Source organism: Anarrhichthys ocellatus, unplaced genomic scaffold (genome assembly GCF_004355925.1).
Source record: "Anarrhichthys ocellatus isolate YVR2014 unplaced genomic scaffold, GSC_Weel_1.0 scaffold5, whole genome shotgun sequence".
In the NCBI taxonomy this organism is placed as follows: Eukaryota; Metazoa; Chordata; class Actinopteri; order Perciformes; family Anarhichadidae; genus Anarrhichthys; species Anarrhichthys ocellatus.
The window spans coordinates 15,721,514-15,741,336 of NW_022280035.1; the positions used below are offsets into that span (position 1 = coordinate 15,721,514).

A 19,823-nucleotide genomic window follows, 5' to 3' on the forward strand; every position below is an offset into this window, starting at 1 on the left:
ATATTTATATATATATATATAAAATGTACCAGCCTTTTTTAAATTTAATTAAATTCATGTTTTACAATTTTTAACATATTATACCATCACTATGTTACTTTGAGGAAACTACACTGTAGACTAAGCACAACACTGGTGTTATTTTTCCACCAGAAATAATTGTCCTCAGTGATGGTCGGAGAGAGGACTGAATCCATCCTCAGTTTGAGTAGATTTAATTTTCTTTAATAAACTGTCATACTCACAAAGACTATAAACAGTGGCTGTTACAGGTCCAGCCTTTCCCATAACGGATACAAACTAGTGTTTAGCTTGCCTCTGTTGTGACACCTGACAGACGCTTGACAGTCAGTAGTCACACTCGCTGTCTCTCGAGATCTGAGTGTCTGTTAACTAGACCGCAGTTGTATGAGGGAGTGTTAGTTTTAAACATTTCAGAACTTAATATTCAAATCAATATCTACAATCTATGGCAGAGTAGAACCTGCAAGCTGTGGAAGCTAAATTCACAGCAATGAGCTGTTCCAATTTGTATCTTTGCTCGACTATCTGACAGACTATAAACTACAGGACCTTGTGTCCTATTACCGAAGTTTTATTATTTAATTAAGTATGTTTAACATTCACCATCATTCTTAAATCTCTCAAACTTCTGCTTTTTGTTAAAAATTCTTTGTCCAAATTTAGTTTGTCATGTCTGTGCATCAAGCCAACTTTGACTTTTTCTTCAGGTTATCATAGTAAAATCTCATTACTTTCCATTTTAAGATAATAATCCAATTAAGTTCAATATTTGCATTAACATTTAATTTCCCAACTGATAAGTAATTACAAATTACATAACACTTGTTTAAAGTGCTGTTTGTCTGTGCACTTTTTGTATTTTATTGTACATTTTAATATTTTTTGCACTGTGTTGATTGTTATGCGCCATCCACCATGTCAAATTCCTTGTATGTGCAACATAATCTGGTGAAAAACTGTTCCGATTCTGAATTCACCAAATTCCAGTCTTTCCAGGACAGAAACAACCACCATCTCCTCACAGAACGACATTTGTTGACATTACAAAAGACAAAAGAAACATGCTTAAATAATCTTTATTTCACTTGATCCATCTTCTGTCCATGTGCCGTAACACCGGAACCCCTGATGAGTCGGTTTGGTGCTGCTGTAGCATGTCCAGGGGGTCAGACCCGCTTCAACAGCACAAACTGTGAAAGCTGATTGAGAGGTTTTCACCAAGGTACTGAAATTCCCAGGCAACTGTTAAGTGTCATTTTTAAATGAAGTATAACCAAAAACAGCCGACACCATTACAAACAAAACCGTTCAACATGTGAACAGCAGCTTTGGTTAGTGGCCTGTACGTATTTACTGCTCAGAGGAAAAAAATCATTCAAATGTATCTAATGATTCAAGTACACATCTGACCATAAATCCCTATGCAGTCTATCTGCAATGCATGCACATGATAGATTGTATGAGTCACCCACTCGCATTAAAAAATATACATGACAAAAGTTCCCATTCATTGGTATCCCATTATTGTGTCTGTAAACAGTTCCTAGCATTTTTAAAGTTTCTTAAAAATCAAACAGTACTGCTCTTATAATAGATTACAATTATCCACCAGACATAGCTAAAACGTTTCTCCTCTCAAAAAATATCAATACAAATATGACATTACCTTTCTTAATCAGGCATCTTTTGTTTGTAGTTTGTATGCATTTTATTTCATGATGTTAATTAAAAAAATAATTAAAACACTCACACAAACACCACACGCATCTTCTTTTAGGTCACATTGTTTGTAAAGTCAGTTTCTGGTTTGGCAGTTGGAAGTAGCCACTCTGGGTGTAAAGACAAGAGGGTGAACGAGGGAATAATGAGGAACATTTAGCCGACAGTGGAGAAGAGTATTTCCAGAATGTCACCGTGGCTGTTTGCGTCTTTTTGTCACAGAAGTTTATGCTCGAACATTAAACTTCCCTTAAAATTAAGCTTCCCTTAAGTGAACCAGATTCAAGGATATTAATCAATTTCCTGCATTTCTGCATCTTACTACTGTATTTTATTTCTTACACTGCTTTTTAGTGTTTTAATGACTATTTTTAATGTTTCTTAATTGTTTTTAAATCTCCTTTTTTGCCTTGTGTTTTGATGTTTTTAATGGTTTTATGTGAAGCGCTTTGAATTGCCTTGTTGTTGAAATGTGCTATACAAATGAACTTGCCTAGTATTTGTGAAATATGATGATTGGAAAATTGATGGTTAAAAAAGGCGAACGTCTGCGAGGAGGAATAGTGAAATTGCCTTCAACAGTGGGAGCTAAGAATATAAATGTTGGCCATCTTGAATCTCGAGAATTAGTTTAAAATTAAGGAGCACAAGTGAAACGCCCCGTTGAGAGTTTGTTGAGTCTTTATGTCAGCTGAAGTGTTGAAGGCATCATTAGAGCTCAAGGAGTTCCTTGCATACCATCCAGTCGGTCCATCCCCATCCTTCTCTCACATGACGTCGGCCCGTTTGTCCCGGACTTTGTTCCTCTGTTTCGTCCTGGCCTTGAAGGCAGCGGAGTTGAAAAGATGCTGTTGAAGAAGATTAACAGATGAGCGCAACAATGTTTTTCTTCTCAAGCTGTAATCACACTGGATGCATTTCTATATTTTGCACCATGTGTAGCTGAACAAGGATGCAGCATAAATGCAAAACTGAAAAATGCAATGACAAACTCTGAGGTCAGGTTGTTGCAGTGAGCAGAAGAGATGCTGTCACCTTCTCAAATCTAGAGATCTTGTTGGCTTTGACCGTGGCGTCCAGGATGAGGGGCAGGCCGAGGCCAAAGATGTCTCTCAGTAGTGGGTTGAACTGCACCGCAACAAAAAAACAAAAACACTGAAATTAAGTATTGTGTCCAACTGTGAAACTATTGATTTTGCCGTTTTGTGTTTATGTAATGGCGAGACCGTCAACAGTCAAAAAACAATTGTGGGGAAGCAAATGAGTGGATCAAGATAACAGCGTTGAAAATCTACTATTCACCTTCAACAGCCTCTAAAATATGGAGAACGTAATGGAATAAACCGTGTAAAGTCATCTTGCCTACCAAGGACCAGTGTGTTTGCTGACCTGTAGATGGTGTCTGACTCCGGACTCCAGGATCTCTTTGAAGGCATCGTAGATTCGTCTCCTCATCCAGCTGTCGATGTAAACGCTCTCCACGCCAAACCTGATCTTCTCCTCGGTGAAGTCCTCGCTCTGCAGGAGAAGAGAGGAAACATCACAAAATCAAAGCCAGGGCACATGTGCACAACTGGAAATTTTAGGAACCATTTTATTAATACAGAAGTAAAACCATTCATTACAAATATCATCGTTGCAGCTATGAAACAAACCTCAATGTAATGTAGCACGTCTCTGAAGACGGAGCGCTGTTTCCGCCGGTCGTTCTTGGCTCGATGCTTATTGCTGTCTGTGGCTAAACTCTTCAGACATTCACACATACTTTCACTGTCCTCCACCTCAAAGTCCTACACACAAGAGACAGAATTGTAGCATAGAAATCTGATATTAAAACCAGAAATACAACAGCTATGGGTTTAATGGTAAAAGAAAGGTACTCAATTGTCTGTGTGTGGGTGTTCACCTCGTCTATATCTCGTCTGAGCTCCACCAGCAGGGCGATGGTCTCTCCCACTGTTATCCTGTAGTTGACGTCACTGCTCTGCAGACACGCCTGCAGTTTGGGGAGGTGACTACAGAGAGGGCAAGAGGGGGAGAGAACCACTGTTGGGATTTATCAAAATGTCACAACCACGAAACTAAAACAGAGCTAAACTGAAGCATAACAGTTTGGACACAGTTTGTTCCACTCACAGGTCAAGCAGCACAGCCAGTCGAGACGCAGGACAGAGGGTGACCAGCAGTGACCAGGCCTGCAGGGCGGCGTTGTGTAGGGCTGGACTGCCGGGTTTGGGTGTGGGCAGCGTCCCCTCTCTGTTGGGGTAGGACGACGTGAACACGCTCTCCAGCAGGGCCAACGACTTGATCAAGTCCTGGAGAGGTTCAGTGGAGATGTTGAGGGGAAGAAGGCAGAGAAAATATAATGAGGGACGAGAAGACGAGCTGTTGATGTGTAACAAACACTATTGATCAATACCACTATTGCATTATCCCAGATAATAGAGCCGTAGACACACATTTGACAGGATTTTATCTGGGAGATTTTTCAGAAGGCTTTTGTTGCATGATATATTTGAGTGTGTGGAGGTAACAACAGGTTAACAGGACCATGTGCACCACTAGCAGTCAAACAAAGAGTAGTGAGATCATGATGGATTCAGCCTTTGAGAGCAAGTTGTTCTCACCTCTCCTTCTTCAGAGGTAGAGACATAGCAGCACACCCCCAGAGCTCTGGCACACTGATGGAGAAAAATGAAATGGAAGTCAAATAACCGGACATTTACTCAAACAAGGACAAAGAGTGAAGCAGGGATTACCCAGATGCTAAGCTTGCAACATCAAAACTCATATGACCATTGCAATAGAGTTGCTACCATGATCCTAATGCAATTTGTTATTCAAATAGCCTAGTCAACCCTGAAGTTGTTATAGTTTGTCAATGTTTTGCCTCAATAGACTACAACAATGGAAGGGAGAGTGAGGTCAGCTGGGTGGAAGAAGTGCTTTTCAGAAGTTGCACTAAATCAACTAGTAGCTTAACCAGATGTTTTTGGTTTTGTTGTTGTCACATTGCCGAGTTTTCAGCTGTAACCCGTGTAACTCATTTAGGATCCAGCATTTACACATGGCCTGCATATGTGCGAGCTGATGTGCGTTTCATGTTCTATTTTCCGCTCCTCTTGTCATTTTTTTTCCGCGAGTTTCTGGAAATGAAAGATATCCAAAGTTTTGCATGATATCAGAGAATGTTTATGCGATTACTCACACTCTGGCGGACTGCTATGCTGGCACTGTTGTCAATTAGAATTGCGGTGAAGATGGGGCGAAGCATCTTGAAGCCCTCCTCTGCCTCATCTCCACCCCCCAGCTGGATACAGAGCAGGGTGAAGACCATGGCCGCCGCTACCTGCTCCTCCACGCTGCCTAAAAAGGGAAAAGAAGGTTTTTTTAATCTGTTTAACTGCAGTTGTTTTTGACTGCGTTGCTGTTCCACCTTGGGAGACAGAGGATGAAATGTTGTATGCATGTAGCAGGTTATTTTACCCTTACCCTTTTTAAGGCTCCTTTCCAGGCAGTCGCTGATGGTGAGGCGTCTCTCTGTCAGGAAGTCGTACAGCACTCTGGAGGAGAAGGCCTGTCGCAACGACTCGAGACCTGCTAGACGCGTCTTAGCGCTGAGAGAGACCGAGCGAGAGAGAGAGGGGACCATGTGTTAATATCTCTCACAGTCTGGTGTTTCACCATCACGTTGCATGTCTTTCTGTTCATTCCTGACATTTCCTATTTCTAATGACAAAGAAACAACACTCGCCTCTTATCCATCAGGTTGTCTATACACTGCTTTAGTTTGTCTTCTGTCTCTTCCTGGGCCGTCAGCTCATCCACCTGCTCCCCTCCTGTGTTGGGCAAGTCAACACACAGGGTTTGGCTAACTGTATTCAACTTCAATGCTTCAGTTTAGGGTCATGTCAGTTTTACTGTCCCAACACCAAAGAATGTGTGTAAGTGGAGAGCGGGGCCCTCCTTCAATCAGAAGATCGGTGGTTCGATCCCCGGCTCCGCTAGTCACACGTCGATGTGTCCTTGAGCAAGACACTCAACCCCAAAATTGCTCCCGTAGCTGTGCCTATGGGGTGTGTGTGTGTGTGTGTGTGTGTGTGATAGAATCTGAATTGTAAGTCGCTTTGGATAAAAGCGTCTGCTAAATTACTGTAATGAATATGCTAATAGGAAGCAAAATGTACTAACATGTTGGCTGTGTTCATTTCCTTTGGTGTATGTAAGCAGTACCATGGCCATCATCAAAAAATAAATATGTATGTATTATCTGCATTTATGTACAAACCTACGGCCTCTTCCACCACAGAAGTGCATTCGCTGGCACTGCTGCCGTGGCTGAGAATATCAGACGTCGGATCATCATCGCTGGCACCGGACTCTCCCTTCACCCCATTTCTAACTCCTGGAGACAGAAGAAGAGACGGATGGGGAAACAGTGAGGCGAGGGGATAATAAGGGAGAGAGGACAAAATAGCAGAAACACTTTACACTAGAATGCCGTCACATAGAAGACAGACGTCTTCTATGAAGCATCGAACCACCTACTGAGAAAATACAAAGTGTCTACACAAGACTGATTCTCACAACCGACGACTAGACTCCACTAACTTACTGTATATAAATAACAGCGATGCTATATTTAAACTGTAACATGACTCGTATCTGGAGTGGCTACACCTCTGCAGTTTGCAGGGTCTGATTATCACGGTGTTAATAATCAGGGCATAATGACAACAGAAGGATGTTCTATGTGTTTATTGATACTGGGCGGTAATTAGTGTTTCCACACAGCTCCGCCCTCTGTGTATGTAGTGCGTCAGTTCGTTACACTGAGTCTGAGCCCGACACGGGGTAAGAGCCAGGCAGCCTAAGCTAAGCTAACCCTAGGGTTCCTGCTGGCTCAGGACTTTCTACTGTGGGGGGGATTACTGGAGACCAGAGATGCAATTCACTTATTCATTCATTCAGTGTGTACAATCCAGAATGGTCAGACTGTGTTTGTGTGTGTGTTCAGGTCAACCAGGACAGTCGAGGTCACTTTGAGTGTTGCAGCAATGCCACATGGAAGTTGTAGTTGCAATTTACTTTCTCCATGAAAAACATTATCAGACAATAGCAACAGGCTCGACGCCTAAATATACCGTAACTATGACAACTAGCAACATTTTGTCTGATATTATTCAGTTAAATCCACCTGTGCTCAGGTAGTAAGACAAGTCCAGAGAAGAATTCAAAAGCAGCTAAATGAGTGACTGGAAGCAGCACTATGTTTGAGCTCATAATGTGTAAACTGAGAAGACTTAATTGTGAAGCTGTTGTCTGACTTGCTATTCTGGTTTTTCTTTTAATTTAAAAGTGAAGATATTTTCAGCCACAAGCCAAATGCTGCTGAATGTCTGCTGTGTGTGACTAATTTACCACAATGCACCACGCTATCATTTAAAGGCAATTTAATGTATGCTTCTGAAAATGCTATTGCGAGGAAAATAGTGACAGTAGCAGTAAAAACTGATTAAACCTGTTTGAACAATGAAGCTTTAACTCCTTCACACCTTACTGTTGGCTGCTGCTTTTGAAACATTTTACAAATGAGCTGACTGGATAATTAAATCAATGCCAAAACTGTGCTGCACTGTAATGACACAATAGTTGCATAGTTGTGGTCCAATTAATAGCTACCGTTTGACTCACGTCAGCATATTACACTGGTTGTAAGTTAGCTTATACTTATATTGTCAGAAGACAACCCTGCCTTCCTGACGTAATATTTTGATTTCTGCAGCCGCTCTCTTTCACACCGCTACCGTTGGCAGAGGAGATAACACTCGTGCGGGCCTGTATCAGTCATTTATTTCCCAGTCATCATCCTTGACCCACCTTGGCTCTTGGCTCAACAGGTCACTTCAAAGCTACACAAACACACAGCTACATGGCTTCCCACGCAGGCCTACCCACACACAGCACAGTTATGATAAGCGCGAGCTCCCTGCCACGACTCACGTGTCGTCTCCACTTTGCTACATTCTGCTTACATAGCAATCACTCAGTCCCCGAGGAAGAGGATCTGCTGACGGACAAATCCCAAGTCCAAGCCAAAGGGGTGAGCTGGAGGTAGTTCGAGTCCCTTGGCCGTGGCCTTGTAGTACAAGCTGGGAGACTAAATTAACCTGTGATCTCTCTACAAGCTGTTGCTGAACGACAACTTCGCAAGTGTAACATCAGATTCTGTCCAATTTGCCATCTGTAGAGATTTGTGGAAACTTGCAGATTTGAACTCTTAATCGACCAATTAATGAAATGTCACTTGTACAAGTATTAAAAACTAAATAAACACACGGCAGCAGTAAGGCAATGTGGGATGGGAAAGCCACAAAGAATGATGACACAATAACAAAATAAACCAACACCTCAGTGTATCGTGCAGTGAGGTCATTTGAAAACAGTGTCAAGAATGTCACACTGGCATGATATGCACATCATTTATTCACATAAGAGAGAGAGAGAGAGAGAACCAAGTCACTCCAGGAAGCAACGACTGCATGAATCCAAACCTTTCTGGGGAGAAAAAGAGGTTGGCTGATCGGAGAGATTTCAACCACAATGGTGCGATGGGTGCACACTCGGACTTAAGCAAAGTATACGGTGACGATGCAAGACTAGATGAAAGCAGCCAATCGTAAGTGTGGGTAAACTTTATTTATAGTCATGTGCCGTTTGTGTTTTAAACAGCCATCAAAAGCATGATGGTGGGGGGAGGGTGTGTTCAAGCATGACATGTACATGACTTAAGAAACTCAAGCAATGAAGGGATTTTGCCAATATGCTGCAAAACCACAATGAGGCCGTGAGAAAGTCAACCAACCAGTCAGTCAGTAAAGTGAGCAGCCAGGGCAGGTAATGTATGAGGAGGGAGAAGTTTAAACATTTCAGTGCGACTGCAAAAACAACATGGGGAGTTTAGCACGAGAGAGGCCGGTGGGTGTATGACATGCACTGTAGTGACGTTCAAGAGCGCCTGGACAAGCCTTAAGCTGGACGCGAAGCTGGGGTCAAGCATCAGAGGAGTTACCTTTCGGCGAGGCTTTAGCCGACAGCTGCAGCTGAAGAACCTCCTGACGAAGACAGCCTGGAGATGAAGTATGGACGGAGGGATGAATGGATGGGTAAAGGGTGTATATAGAGTGGAGCAAGAAGGTGAAGGGAATGAATGAATGAATGCAAAGATAGGTCAAATGCAGGGATGACCATGACGGGGTAGAAAACATCAGAAGTGAGCACCATTTTCCTGGAACTTTTCATTAGAAAATACTGATGCATAATTAACAATGCTGAATCATAAAATTGACACAGATGTGCAAATACTACCTATCTTAGTCAATGTCTGTTATATTTCCCAGTGAGTCTCTATTTTTAATCTGTAAAGCAATTAGCATATATCTATATCTCTCGAAACTGTATATGTGAGTTAGCGTGTGCGTGTATTTCGGCGCTGGCACGTGTGTGCTTCCCGGGTTACGTCACTCCATGCAACGTGAGGGGGCTGCAACTGTTCGCTTTATGTACATCCATGTCTGTAACGCCCTTACAGGCACATGCATGGTCCGCAACACTACTGTACAACGATTGAAACGTGCAACCGTGAATTCCGCGCTGCAATTTAACTGCACGTAAACGAACTCGAAACATGTGCAATTAAAGACCCTATTGTTGCACACGTTGGTCCTCTTCAACGCAGTTTCTCCAAAGTTACGTTACCTGTACTAAGCGGCACATGGCTGCTAAAAATACCGTGCGGTTAACTTTAACCCGGCAAGTGTAGCTTTAGCAAACCAGGGCCCTGAATGCTGGCAGATGTTATCTGTTAACCGTAAACGAATTACACTTTCTTCAGCCCTTCAACGATGTTTTAACTTCTTATATAAACTCAGTAGAGTGAGTAGCTTCAACATAAATATCACAAACACATGCAGAGCTTAGCTACATCACTATGAACCACATGGCAGTCTGGAAAACCTATTTAAGTCAAGTGGCTAAAGTTAGAGGAGCAACCAGCTGTGACATTATCGCTGTTTTTAAATCGTGCCGCGTGGAAAAGATACCCAGACTACTAATGTAACTGTTACAGCTAACGTTAGGTTAGTGTGGCTTAACGAGAAAGGTGTTGCATACAAGCTTTACAGCGTGCATTAGCACTTTAATCGTAACTGCCATATGCAGTCACTACATTCCTGGTGAGTTAGCATGGCTGCTACACTTACCCGGCTTGCTGGAGCCACGTTTCCCTTTTTTACTCCGTGGCATTTTGAGTGCCGATCCACAGTTCACAACAAAGCTAGCTGAGGTTAGCTCGCGAAAGTTAGCGTGCTTTCAGTCAAACTGTGAAGTCTGCTCCTCACAGATTTGACAGTTGGTGTGAAAGTGGCAGCAGCAGCGGGCTGTGTGTTCTCCGTGGTTTATCTTGACAGCTGGGTCAAATTCACAGAATTACACCCTCTCTCACACTTTTGTTGACACTTCGGCTAACGTTGGCTAGCGTCCTTCACGAGCACCAACCACCGAGCACGCTCAGCAAACTCCCCGCTTTCTCCAGTCTTGGAATAAAAAAATGGCGAAAAAGTCACTTTCTTCAATGGTTTTCACGATGTATTTATCTGTGATGGTCCCCCGCTAATCTATATCTAATACCAGGTTGGGAGAGTGAGTAATTTCCAAAGTGTTTGGGACGGAGTTTCGAGCACGCTGCTGTCGCCAAGCCCACCATCTTCCCCTCAGTAACTACTGATCAAACAGGCTGCCGGGGTTGCCAGTTTAGTTTTGCTAGTATCCCCCGTTCCCGGTGTTTAAACCGCCTAACTAACCCCAGATGTGATGCACGAAGCAGGTTTCTAGATGAATGTGAGTTCAGTGATTAGTCTTATTCTGAAAGATGACCAAATATGAGTGAGTTAAGTCAGAATTCTGGATGAAAGTATATATAGTAGAAAATCAGACAGAACTCTGAGACTGTTGAAATATATATATATAAAGAGGATAGTGAATTCTCTGAAATAAAACAATACTCTGAGATATATATTTTTAAATATAATAATAATATGAACTATTTGTGAAGCACCTTTCATACAAGCAATGCAGCTCAAAGTGCTTTTAAATAAAGGGGGATAGACATAGAATTGATATAAACGAAAAAGTAAATAAATTCAGTGGAGGTCATTTGAGATTTATTAAACCGAAACTCTACTATTTGGAACCAGGCAGAAAACTGCCCTGGAAAAAACAAAGTGTGGTGCTGTGAGGGTTCTCATAACACACAACACAGTCCGTGCTTCTAAATCTAACACCCACTGATAATAATGATAAAAAATAAAGTAGAACATATAAAAAATCTGTATAAATCACAACACTGACATGCATCAAGTCTGAATTTTGTGCGTTTTTGGTCATTCATTGCTCTACCAAAACCCATATATGCCACAATTTGATCTTTGGGAAAGTCAAAATTGTGAGACAAATGAGACACTCAGGGCCCTAATCCTGTTCCATATCCCTGGGCCAAGTTTTTTTGCCAGACTGACTGACCACAGTAATGTGAAGAAGTGTCTTGTATTTATAAAAACGCTATCGTATTTTTAAATCAGTCCATTCAGTAAAATTTGAGAGTGGGTCACAAGAAATGTTAAATAAAATTGTGTTTAATAGACAAAAGATAGTTTTAATTCAAATAAACAGCTCTGCAAAATGTTTACATGAAAATTCAATTAAAAATTCAAATCAAGTGACACAAAAGGTGCGTCTTAAAGACAGAGATGACAAAAAACAAACGTATAAATCAGTAGTATTATTTTTATATTAAGTATGTTATAATTTTTCACAAAATAATACATTCAGAGCTCAACAGAAAGTCCAAAGACAATGAAATTACATTTCATTAGGTGCCAGACAGAACACACATAATCACAATTAACATATTTTCCAATTATTTCAAGTTGTCATTGTGCCACATGTAGCGTAAACTTCTCTGTCAGGTTCATCACATTATGATAAAATAAAAAAGGTTTTATTTGATGTGGAGGTTTATGACCAAATCAACAAAGCAAACTACAACTCCCTCAATTTCCCTCCAAACAAGAACTCCGTGAGAAAATCTCCTGATTTAAACAAAAATGCCAATTTCACAAACTAGAACTGACACGTTTGTGTTAATTGGTATATTTCAGAAAGGTGTTTTGTGTTGGAAGGATTTGTAGCTGACCCTGTTTGACCTCTGTTGATCAAGCTGTTTACGACCAACAACAAACATGAACAGAGAGTTGACTCTGTGGGATTCGGAAGGCCTTGACAAAATGCAGACATGCAGTGATTTAATATCAGAAGAACCATTTGGAATCTCTTAGTTTGGTTCAGCGGAAACAAAGTAAATGATGTCCTGTTTCATTAGCTAAATCTATATACTACAACAAAAAAGTGAATTAAATCATTGTGTTTAATGGATCCAGTCTCAATGGTTCTGTTCTTACTTGAATCAGTTTAACCTGCTGTCCGTTTAGAAAGCATTAAAAGAAAAAACAGAAATTGGTCTACGACTAATATTAACAGAGCATCTTAGCCCATGACATCATACATACATTCTCTGACTCAACAATACTGTTTGTAATTGATTTCATGCGCACGCATCCATATGTGAAACCGTGTCACCGGATGATGTATTTTTCTTCTTTTTAGAAAGAGGAGCAGGCAGCATACTAGCTGTGTGTAGAGTGACAGCCTGCTGTTTGAAATGTTTACACTGTGGAGCTGAACATTGCATCTCTGCTTTAGCGTCTCAAAGACAAACTATAATGCATTTAATGTGCCACACAATGAAAGTGTCTGATCACATCAGAGCAGCACACATACTGTATCATATAATAGTTTAGCATTTTTTGGGATTATCTCCTCTCAGAGGACTCATCAATGAAGACGTTCAGTCTTACACTGGTGTTGCAGTGCTGGAGGTAAACAGAAGGGGACAACATTGGTACATATGGACAGAGTGCAGGAATGGTCCAGTGTGTGTATGTGTGTCTACTGTGTGTGTACTGTGTGTGTACTGTGTGTGTGTCCCTCCTATCCAGAATAGTAGTTGGTGGGGACGAAGGGCATCTTGCTGACGGAGGCGGGCACTGCTTTTTTCCTGACCTCGACCTGGATGGCTGTTCCGTTTTTAGCGAATGCCGCATCCACGTAACCCATGGCAATGTTCTTTTTTAGGCAGGGAGACGGGCAGCCGCTGGTCACTTCACCTAAATAAAAGAGCAGAGAAGAGGTCACACTTTGGAAATTTCCATCTGAATCCCTTTCTGGCCACATCGTTGGTCGTCCTCTCTGGTTCAGATTTACTTCCTGAGCAGCACACCGACGTGTTGATCTACTCGATCTTTGGCTGCTCACACATTACATTATTTCACTCCTTCATTCATTCCACCAATATTTTTTTTTCATTATTAATATACATCACAACATGTGAAAATATGTTACAAAAACTGATTACTAGAATTGATATTCATTACATTGATATGGTACGTTTTGTATGATGTCAAACTAAACTGAATATTTCAAATTAAATTAGAAATATTAAAGAGACAATGTGTGAAATTTGAAATTGCGACCCCCAGTGGCAGTACCATGAAAGATACAACAATGCCTGTAAAAATTCTACACAATGTGGCTTTAATATAGACTCTATTTTGTGTCAGTGATGGTGCTGCGTGTTATTTTAAAACAATTAAATTCTTAAATTCTGTTCATTTTATTTCACGTCTACTCCAGCAATGATTTCCTTCCACCGGTGTTGGGCCACTCTTTAATTGAAATTCAGGGGGTACCCAAGCTCCCTCATGTAAACCACTTCCGCCGTGTTTGCTTTCTGACCTATGACCTTTCCATCAGGGCTGAGTATGGGTGTGTGTTGCCTGACGGGGGGGCCGGTGGACACCAGGCCGACTCTCTTCCTGGCCGTCTTGGCTTTGATCTGGGGCACAATGATGTCAGCGCCGGGGAAATCCTTGGTCTGACGCCGACGCTTTCCTGCGCGTAAGAAGACAAAGCAACAGAGTGAACACACAGACCAGACTGCACTGTACATTCAAAGCCCAAGTAAAGTGCCAAATGTAGTCGCTAACTGTGTCTCTCTGCCGTTTTGTGTTGAGCAGGTAGTGTACGGTGTGTTTTTAGGGCCTCTTCACTGAAGGTGAACGTTAAATCTTAATGCAAATATTTTGGAACGAAAACAGAAATCTTACCTATGGTCCACACTAGGCTGCCCTCCACAGGTGTGGTGGTCTCATCTATGTCATTCCCATAGAGACAAAGCCCCGCCTCCAGCCGTAGACTGTCCCTGGCGCCCAAACCACACAGCTTCACCTCACCGTTAGCCAGCAGCTTCTCCGTCAGCTCCACCACTCTGGACTGAGGGACGGAGATCTGAAACACAGAGACACAGACAGATTGTAGAGATGGGTCTCCATCCAAGGAGTTTTAACTGGAAACGCATCAATATTTGAATAAAAACAGTATTTTTTTCATTAAATATATATATAAATATATAAAAGAGATGATGGGTACAAGTAATGACATAGTCCATAGTTGTTTTACTATGCTGAGGAATTAATTAGTATCTTATTTTTACAGACCTCAGAATGTTCATGGAGTAAAAACACAGAGTGAAAGATGAGTTGTGTGAAAGGAAAAGATGAGACAAAGAGAAACAAACTCCCACATTCCCTCTGTTAGCCATAGAGAGACCCACCCACATCCATCCTGAGATCTACAGAGGTCCAGCAGAGAGGGTGAAAAAAGATAAATCCACGTAGTGAACCATTCATCTGGAACCAGGCTGCAGGTTCTTCCAAACAGAATATTTAAAGAGTGTTAACAAATTAAATATCAAGATGATAATTGAGTGACAACAAATTGGAATTGAAATAAAGCTGAACACACTACTGAGACTTGAGGTCTGTGTTTTTCACAGACATTACGCATCATGTGCAATCGTGCAATGTGTAATCGTGACTCAACTATCAGATTCACAGAAACACTTCTTCTGAACAGTTTCATCTTGTGTTTTCTTAGGAATAAAGTGATTCTTCTTACGAGAACAATTACACACAGCAAGAGGAAAAAGTGTACGTACACAACACATGTATTATTGTTTGTTATCCTGTGACTGGGCTTTGTGGATAGCAATGTCTTTCTATTGTACATCAGTGTGTCTGCTGCTCCATCAGTTTGGTTCAGACTGAAATATACGTGAAAGTAGCGGCTTCATTATCTCCGCCAGGCATTAGTCTGGAGGGAGATCATGCGTTCGGACAGGTGTGCATATCTTTCTGGAGACCTGCAATCACTGAGTGCACTTTTATAGATATTTATATATTTGTTAAGTGTAGGAAGGAAGCAAAGAGAAAGAGATGCTGACCTCCACCCCGTCTTCTCCGGTATATCCGCAGCGAGTGACCCTGCAGCCAGGAATACCAAACACAGTGGCCAAGGTGGAGTTCATGAAGGTCAGCTTCGAGAGGTCCTCCTTTAGCCCCTCCTGGAGCACCTGAGCCATGGATGGACCTGACGACACACAACACAACTGATGAACTATCTACATATACCACGGCATGGAGAGTCCGACACAGAGGAGGTCAAATAGCCAGAAAAATTAAATAGCAATTAACAAAAGATTCAGTGTGGGGCAAAGAAAGAAAGTGAGATAATATTACTATAACTGGGAGGAGAGGAATTAAATAGTGGTAAAATCCAGATAGAGGCAAGGGATACCTAAAAGAAAGAAGGGTCATTGAGTTATTGTGAAACTATTCTAATTTCTCTGAATAATATAAAATAACACTAACAGTTTGATGGTTGGTTAGTTATTGATAACAAAGACGAAGAATACTACCGGCTTGGCACTACTGTGAGTTCAGGGACGTAATGACCCTTCCTTCTTTTATAGCTTCCTTGAATAAAAACGAGAAACAGGGCAGAAATGAGGAATGATGGGCTGACATGCGGGAGGAAAAAGACAGAAAGAGAGGAAGGACAGAAACAAACAACAAAATAGGGGGTGTAGGAAAGGAAAGGAGTAAGGAAGAATAGTTTACCTTGCAGAGCAATCAGCGCCTCATCGAGGAACTCCAGATCCACATCTAAACCTTCAGCTTTGAACTCTGCCAGTCTGGCCTATAGGCAAAACACACACACACACACCTTCTATCAGTCTACCACACTCCAGACCCGTCTGTCTACTACACACACTCTCTGTCTGCTCTTACCTTCATATGAGCCGAGTCCTTGTCGGAGCAGCCAGCGTTGGAGACGACGTAGAGGTAGCCCCGGTCCGTCCTTGTCACAATGAGGTCGTCAATAATCCCTCCTTTCTCAGTGGTGAAGAGGGACAACGTACCCTGAGGGGTGAGAGGAAAACGATGAGCGGGTGAATGTGTGACCTATGCAAGGCCCTGTTCACAATAAATGTGTCTTAGATGATCCAATCATAAAGCTGATTATTTCCCAGAAGTTGGCACTAGCTATTCAAAATAACCAAAATGTGGAAAATGATACAAAACTGTGTGATAATTCAGATAAGTGAATGTTATAGAATTATTTCTTATCACATATACTCTCTTTTGCAACCCAAAGTAGAGCCACAAGGAGAGTAACATGAGACTTATATTCATCAGGCGCCCAGAAACACTCCAAATAAATGCTAATGTATCCGCTGAATGTATAAATATCCAACTGTTAACAAACAAGTTCCCCACATACCAACTTAAAAAGGTGATAATGTGTCTAAAAAGTGTGTTTTTGTAGGTTCAACATGAAACAATCCTTCATCTCACTTGGTTGTCCTTGAGTTCTGCGATATCTGCAACTACGAGAGACTCCATGAACTTCACCCTGTCTTTGCCGTGGACTTTGGTCTGAGAGAAACAAAAGAAAAAGGATATTTTCAAACACAGCAATGAGATCTTTTCTTTTTCTGGTTGGTTGCTTCGTGGATCAAAACAAGTCTAATTGACAAAGTGCTGTATTTTACTATGATGATGTGTACTCTATGATATATGAGTTTTTATACATGTATATATCTGTGTACCTGGGTTCAAGAGTGTACTGTATGTATTTGTTTACGCTGATCTCACCTGCAGCATGTGGCTGACATCAAAGATGGAGCAGTGCTCTCTGGTGTGCATGTGTGAGGCGATGTGACTGTCTTTGTATTGGACAGGCATACTCCAGCCTGCAAACTCCACCATCTTCCCCCCCTGCTCCCTGTGGAAGTCAAACAGCGGAGTCTTCTTCAAGGCAGCCTGGTGGGGAAATGAAACGCTATGCTGAGTGAACCGGAGAATAGAAACATATGGAATGCAGTACGTAAGTTTTGATGTATTAATTATAATACTAAATGGAATAAAATATGCATCTTAAGGGTGCTATAATCAGGATATTTTAGTGTTTCCAAAAATGACATTTTATTAGTACTTAATTGTTGTGTGGTATTTTTCAATGCAATGACAATCCAACCACTGTAACATATTGTATCACAATCCCAAGAGGAAGCATACACTTGTCAAATGGTAGCGTGACAGGTCAGTTGTTTCTACACACCCGTGTTCTGTTCTTTTGTGCACCGACTTCTGACCTACGAACCCGCCGGTGAGGGGGGCTTATCAGCGCAGCAGCAGAAGTGCATTATGGGCAAGAGTGTGTCGGCACTTTACATAACACTCAATTGTTTTTTCACGAAACTGTTCCAAGTCCAAAGTCAGCTGTTAATTTGAATGAACAAAGGAGAGGTGGTTGTTCTGGTTGTAATGCGCACACACACACACACACCTACAATTAATGAACTATAGATAACGGATGGCCACATGGTTAGGAGAGGGACTTTAGTCTTTTTACCCCTTTTTGCTTTGTGCAACACTCAAAGATATGCTGACTGAGGATTTATTAAAAAAGGATATACAATTAAGAACTTATATTTTGCATCATTTTACTGATCATTTCATTCATTGCCTCGTCAGTGATGTAATGAGTGCATTGCTGAATGAATGGTTGTGGGTAAGTTCACACTTCAAAGCCCCACATTTAGTAAGCAGAGACAGCGCTCACAGCACTGTGGAGTCAGTCACTCGTGGTTTTAATTTTAAAAAATCCTGTCGTGCAGCACAGTGAAGTGAAGCAGACAGAGGGAGGGAGGATGGCAGTCTGCTGGGACAGATGCACATTATGTCTGCATGACATCACTGCTGCTGTGACACACAGATGTCATTATTGTAATGTAGCAACACTAAAAGGAGGATTCCTGCAGTGACGGTCAAATGTAACGACTCTAACGTCGTCTCCATAAACTACATTTCAAATATCATCCAGGAAATGAAAAATATGGCATAAAGCATTCTCTTAATTAATATTAAAGCTACTACTGAGAACAATTAACACAGCATATGTCTACAACCTTTATATCGTACGATAAGACAAGTAACACCTTGCACCACTGTGCCAAAGCTGCTTTATCCAAAGAGACGCACGAGCACTTTGGATAAGTTGTAGCTTGTTTTGCCGTGCGGGGCATACTTCGCGGTGCACTTACGTCTCCGCTGGAAGCTTGCCTCTTCCCCGCATGTCCAGCAGCAGCCGCCCGCAGCAAACCGTCCCTGGAAGCCCGCAGCCCGAGCCGCGAACCCCCGACGCCGACCAGCAACCGAGCCCACATCATGCCTCCTGTTTCCCCCGCTGAGGTCTCACGCGCGCGCCCGTCTGACTGGCCACACATCCGCTGTTCCACTAAACTCTTTGGACTTCACACTTTGGGATTCCTGCTCGCCTTCTGGCAAAAACACACGAAGCGGTAGCGATTGGAGGAAAGAGCAAAGACTTGTGGGATGTGTAGTTGATGAGTCTGACCTGCAGGAGTTCAAAGTTTGATGGCTCTTGCCTCATCTTATCAAGCAACTAAGATAATACAGAAATAATGCTTTGGTTTTAGGCATAATTCCCCTTTTGCTTTTTGACCACGGATAAGATCATATGGATTATCTATAAGAGCCTTGTTAATAGGCTAAAGTAGTATAGTATTGTTTTTTCAGAAAGCTTGATTCTTTTAAAGTGGATACCATAAACGTGACACTGTTTATGGCTTGTTAATTGAGAGTACTGTTTTTAAATGTGTTGCTTTGTGTGTTAGTTTGTTAAAGCTAGTATTAGACAGTTATTCATGTGGCTTGTGAGGGACAAACCTGATTAACTTCAGCCAAAAACTGACCAGGTGTACACATGTGGTCCAAATATAGTCTGGACCACATGTGCAGATTCAGCACCAAACAATGGCACAAGAAGAAGACAAAACATCTGTGAGCTCAAAGGACTTTGCACAAATCCAATGGAGGGAGTTCATTGGTCCACATGTCCCACAGGAGACAGAGAGGATTTATACGACCATGAGGCCGTTTGATCGCCATAGTGTCTTTGATAGGACATTTAGTTACTGTAGTAATTTATGTGTCATGTATATTTTTATTGAAATGCAATTGTTCTTAAAGGATGTGATATCAATGTAAGATGTGAAGAGATAGAAGACCACCTCAGTTACACACCATTCTTCCACAGATTTTCTCCTTTTGAGGGCAGTGTTCAGGGGTGGAAAACAGGGCAAACTGCAAACTAACAAATTCCAAATCCTGGAGGGTTTTAAATGGCTTGTGCCTTAGATCACAGAGCCAACAGGATCCTCACACATAGCTGTTAGTTTTTTATTGTATTGTTTTTTTTTGCAAGTAGTATCATATCATAAGTCTCCATTATGCTCATTCTACATATTTCATTTACTAATTTTATCTTAATAAAGTGGAACTCATACATCCACGAGTTGGATTTTGCCAATTGCTATTTTCTTATTTACATCCTATGGAAATCAAGACATTTAATCTCATCTGTCGTTATTTTAAGGTCCCGAAAACATAAGAGTTGTTTTTGCCCAGATAAAGTTGCCTACCTCTCCTACCTGTGCACCCAATGATATTTGTCCATGTGAGTTTTTATGAGTTTGTGTG

General features: G+C 41.6%; 2 protein-coding genes across 4 annotated transcripts; both read right to left on the reverse strand.

Annotated features, from left to right (window-relative positions):
- Window positions 1-2,151: 2,151 nt before the first annotated feature.
- On the reverse strand, window positions 2,152-10,507 carry ifrd2 (interferon-related developmental regulator 2). 3 transcript variants are annotated; one of them, XM_031845925.1, is made up of 13 exons: window positions 10,005-10,507; window positions 8,816-8,872; window positions 6,032-6,148; window positions 5,498-5,582; window positions 5,236-5,360; window positions 4,952-5,109; window positions 4,371-4,424; window positions 3,880-4,058; window positions 3,650-3,758; window positions 3,399-3,533; window positions 3,133-3,261; window positions 2,779-2,871; window positions 2,152-2,591 (listed from the first exon to the last, which is right to left on the reverse strand). In XM_031845925.1, exons 1-13 carry the CDS (start codon window positions 10,045-10,047, stop codon window positions 2,511-2,513), a joined length of 1,365 nt encoding a protein of 454 aa, XP_031701785.1. In that variant the 5' UTR covers window positions 10,048-10,507; the 3' UTR covers window positions 2,152-2,510. The 3 variants fall into 3 exon arrangements, with proteins under 3 accessions (XP_031701785.1, XP_031701786.1, XP_031701784.1); XM_031845926.1 differs by lacking the exon at window positions 8,816-8,872; XM_031845924.1 differs by lacking the exon at window positions 10,005-10,507 and having other exon boundaries at window positions 8,816-9,998.
- Window positions 10,508-11,441: 934 nt separating this feature from the next.
- amt (aminomethyltransferase) lies at window positions 11,442-18,585 on the reverse strand. Its single transcript, XM_031845288.1, has 9 exons — window positions 18,365-18,585; window positions 16,914-17,081; window positions 16,614-16,694; window positions 16,047-16,178; window positions 15,876-15,954; window positions 15,200-15,345; window positions 14,025-14,205; window positions 13,654-13,809; window positions 11,442-13,025 (listed from the first exon to the last, which is right to left on the reverse strand). Exons 1-9 carry the CDS (start codon window positions 18,545-18,547, stop codon window positions 12,850-12,852), a joined length of 1,302 nt encoding a protein of 433 aa, XP_031701148.1. The 5' UTR covers window positions 18,548-18,585; the 3' UTR covers window positions 11,442-12,849.
- Between the last annotated feature and the right edge of the window lie 1,238 nt (window positions 18,586-19,823).

Excerpts from the sequence above, each read along its gene's own strand:
- ifrd2 (XM_031845924.1), bottom strand. The coding sequence starts at position 9,011 with ATGTTTTCTACCCCGTCATGGTCATCCCTGCATTTGACCTATCTTTGC. Across the intron at positions 5,110-5,235 it reads GGAAAGGAGCCTTAAAAAGG|GCAGCGTGGAGGAGCAGGTA; the intron begins GTAAGGGTAAAA and ends TTCCCTTTTTAG. Across the intron at positions 2,592-2,778 it reads AGATCTCTAGATTTGAGAAG|CATCTTTTCAACTCCGCTGC; the intron begins GTGACAGCATCT and ends CTTCTTCAACAG.
- amt (XM_031845288.1), bottom strand. The coding sequence starts at position 18,547 with ATGTGTGGCCAGTCAGACGGGCGCGCGCGTGAGACCTCAGCGGGGGAA. Across the intron at positions 16,695-16,913 it reads ATGTCAGCCACATGCTGCAG|ACCAAAGTCCACGGCAAAGA; the intron begins GTGAGATCAGCG and ends TGTTTCTCTCAG. Across the intron at positions 16,179-16,613 it reads CAGAACTCAAGGACAACCAA|GGTACGTTGTCCCTCTTCAC; the intron begins GTGAGATGAAGG and ends CTCACCCCTCAG.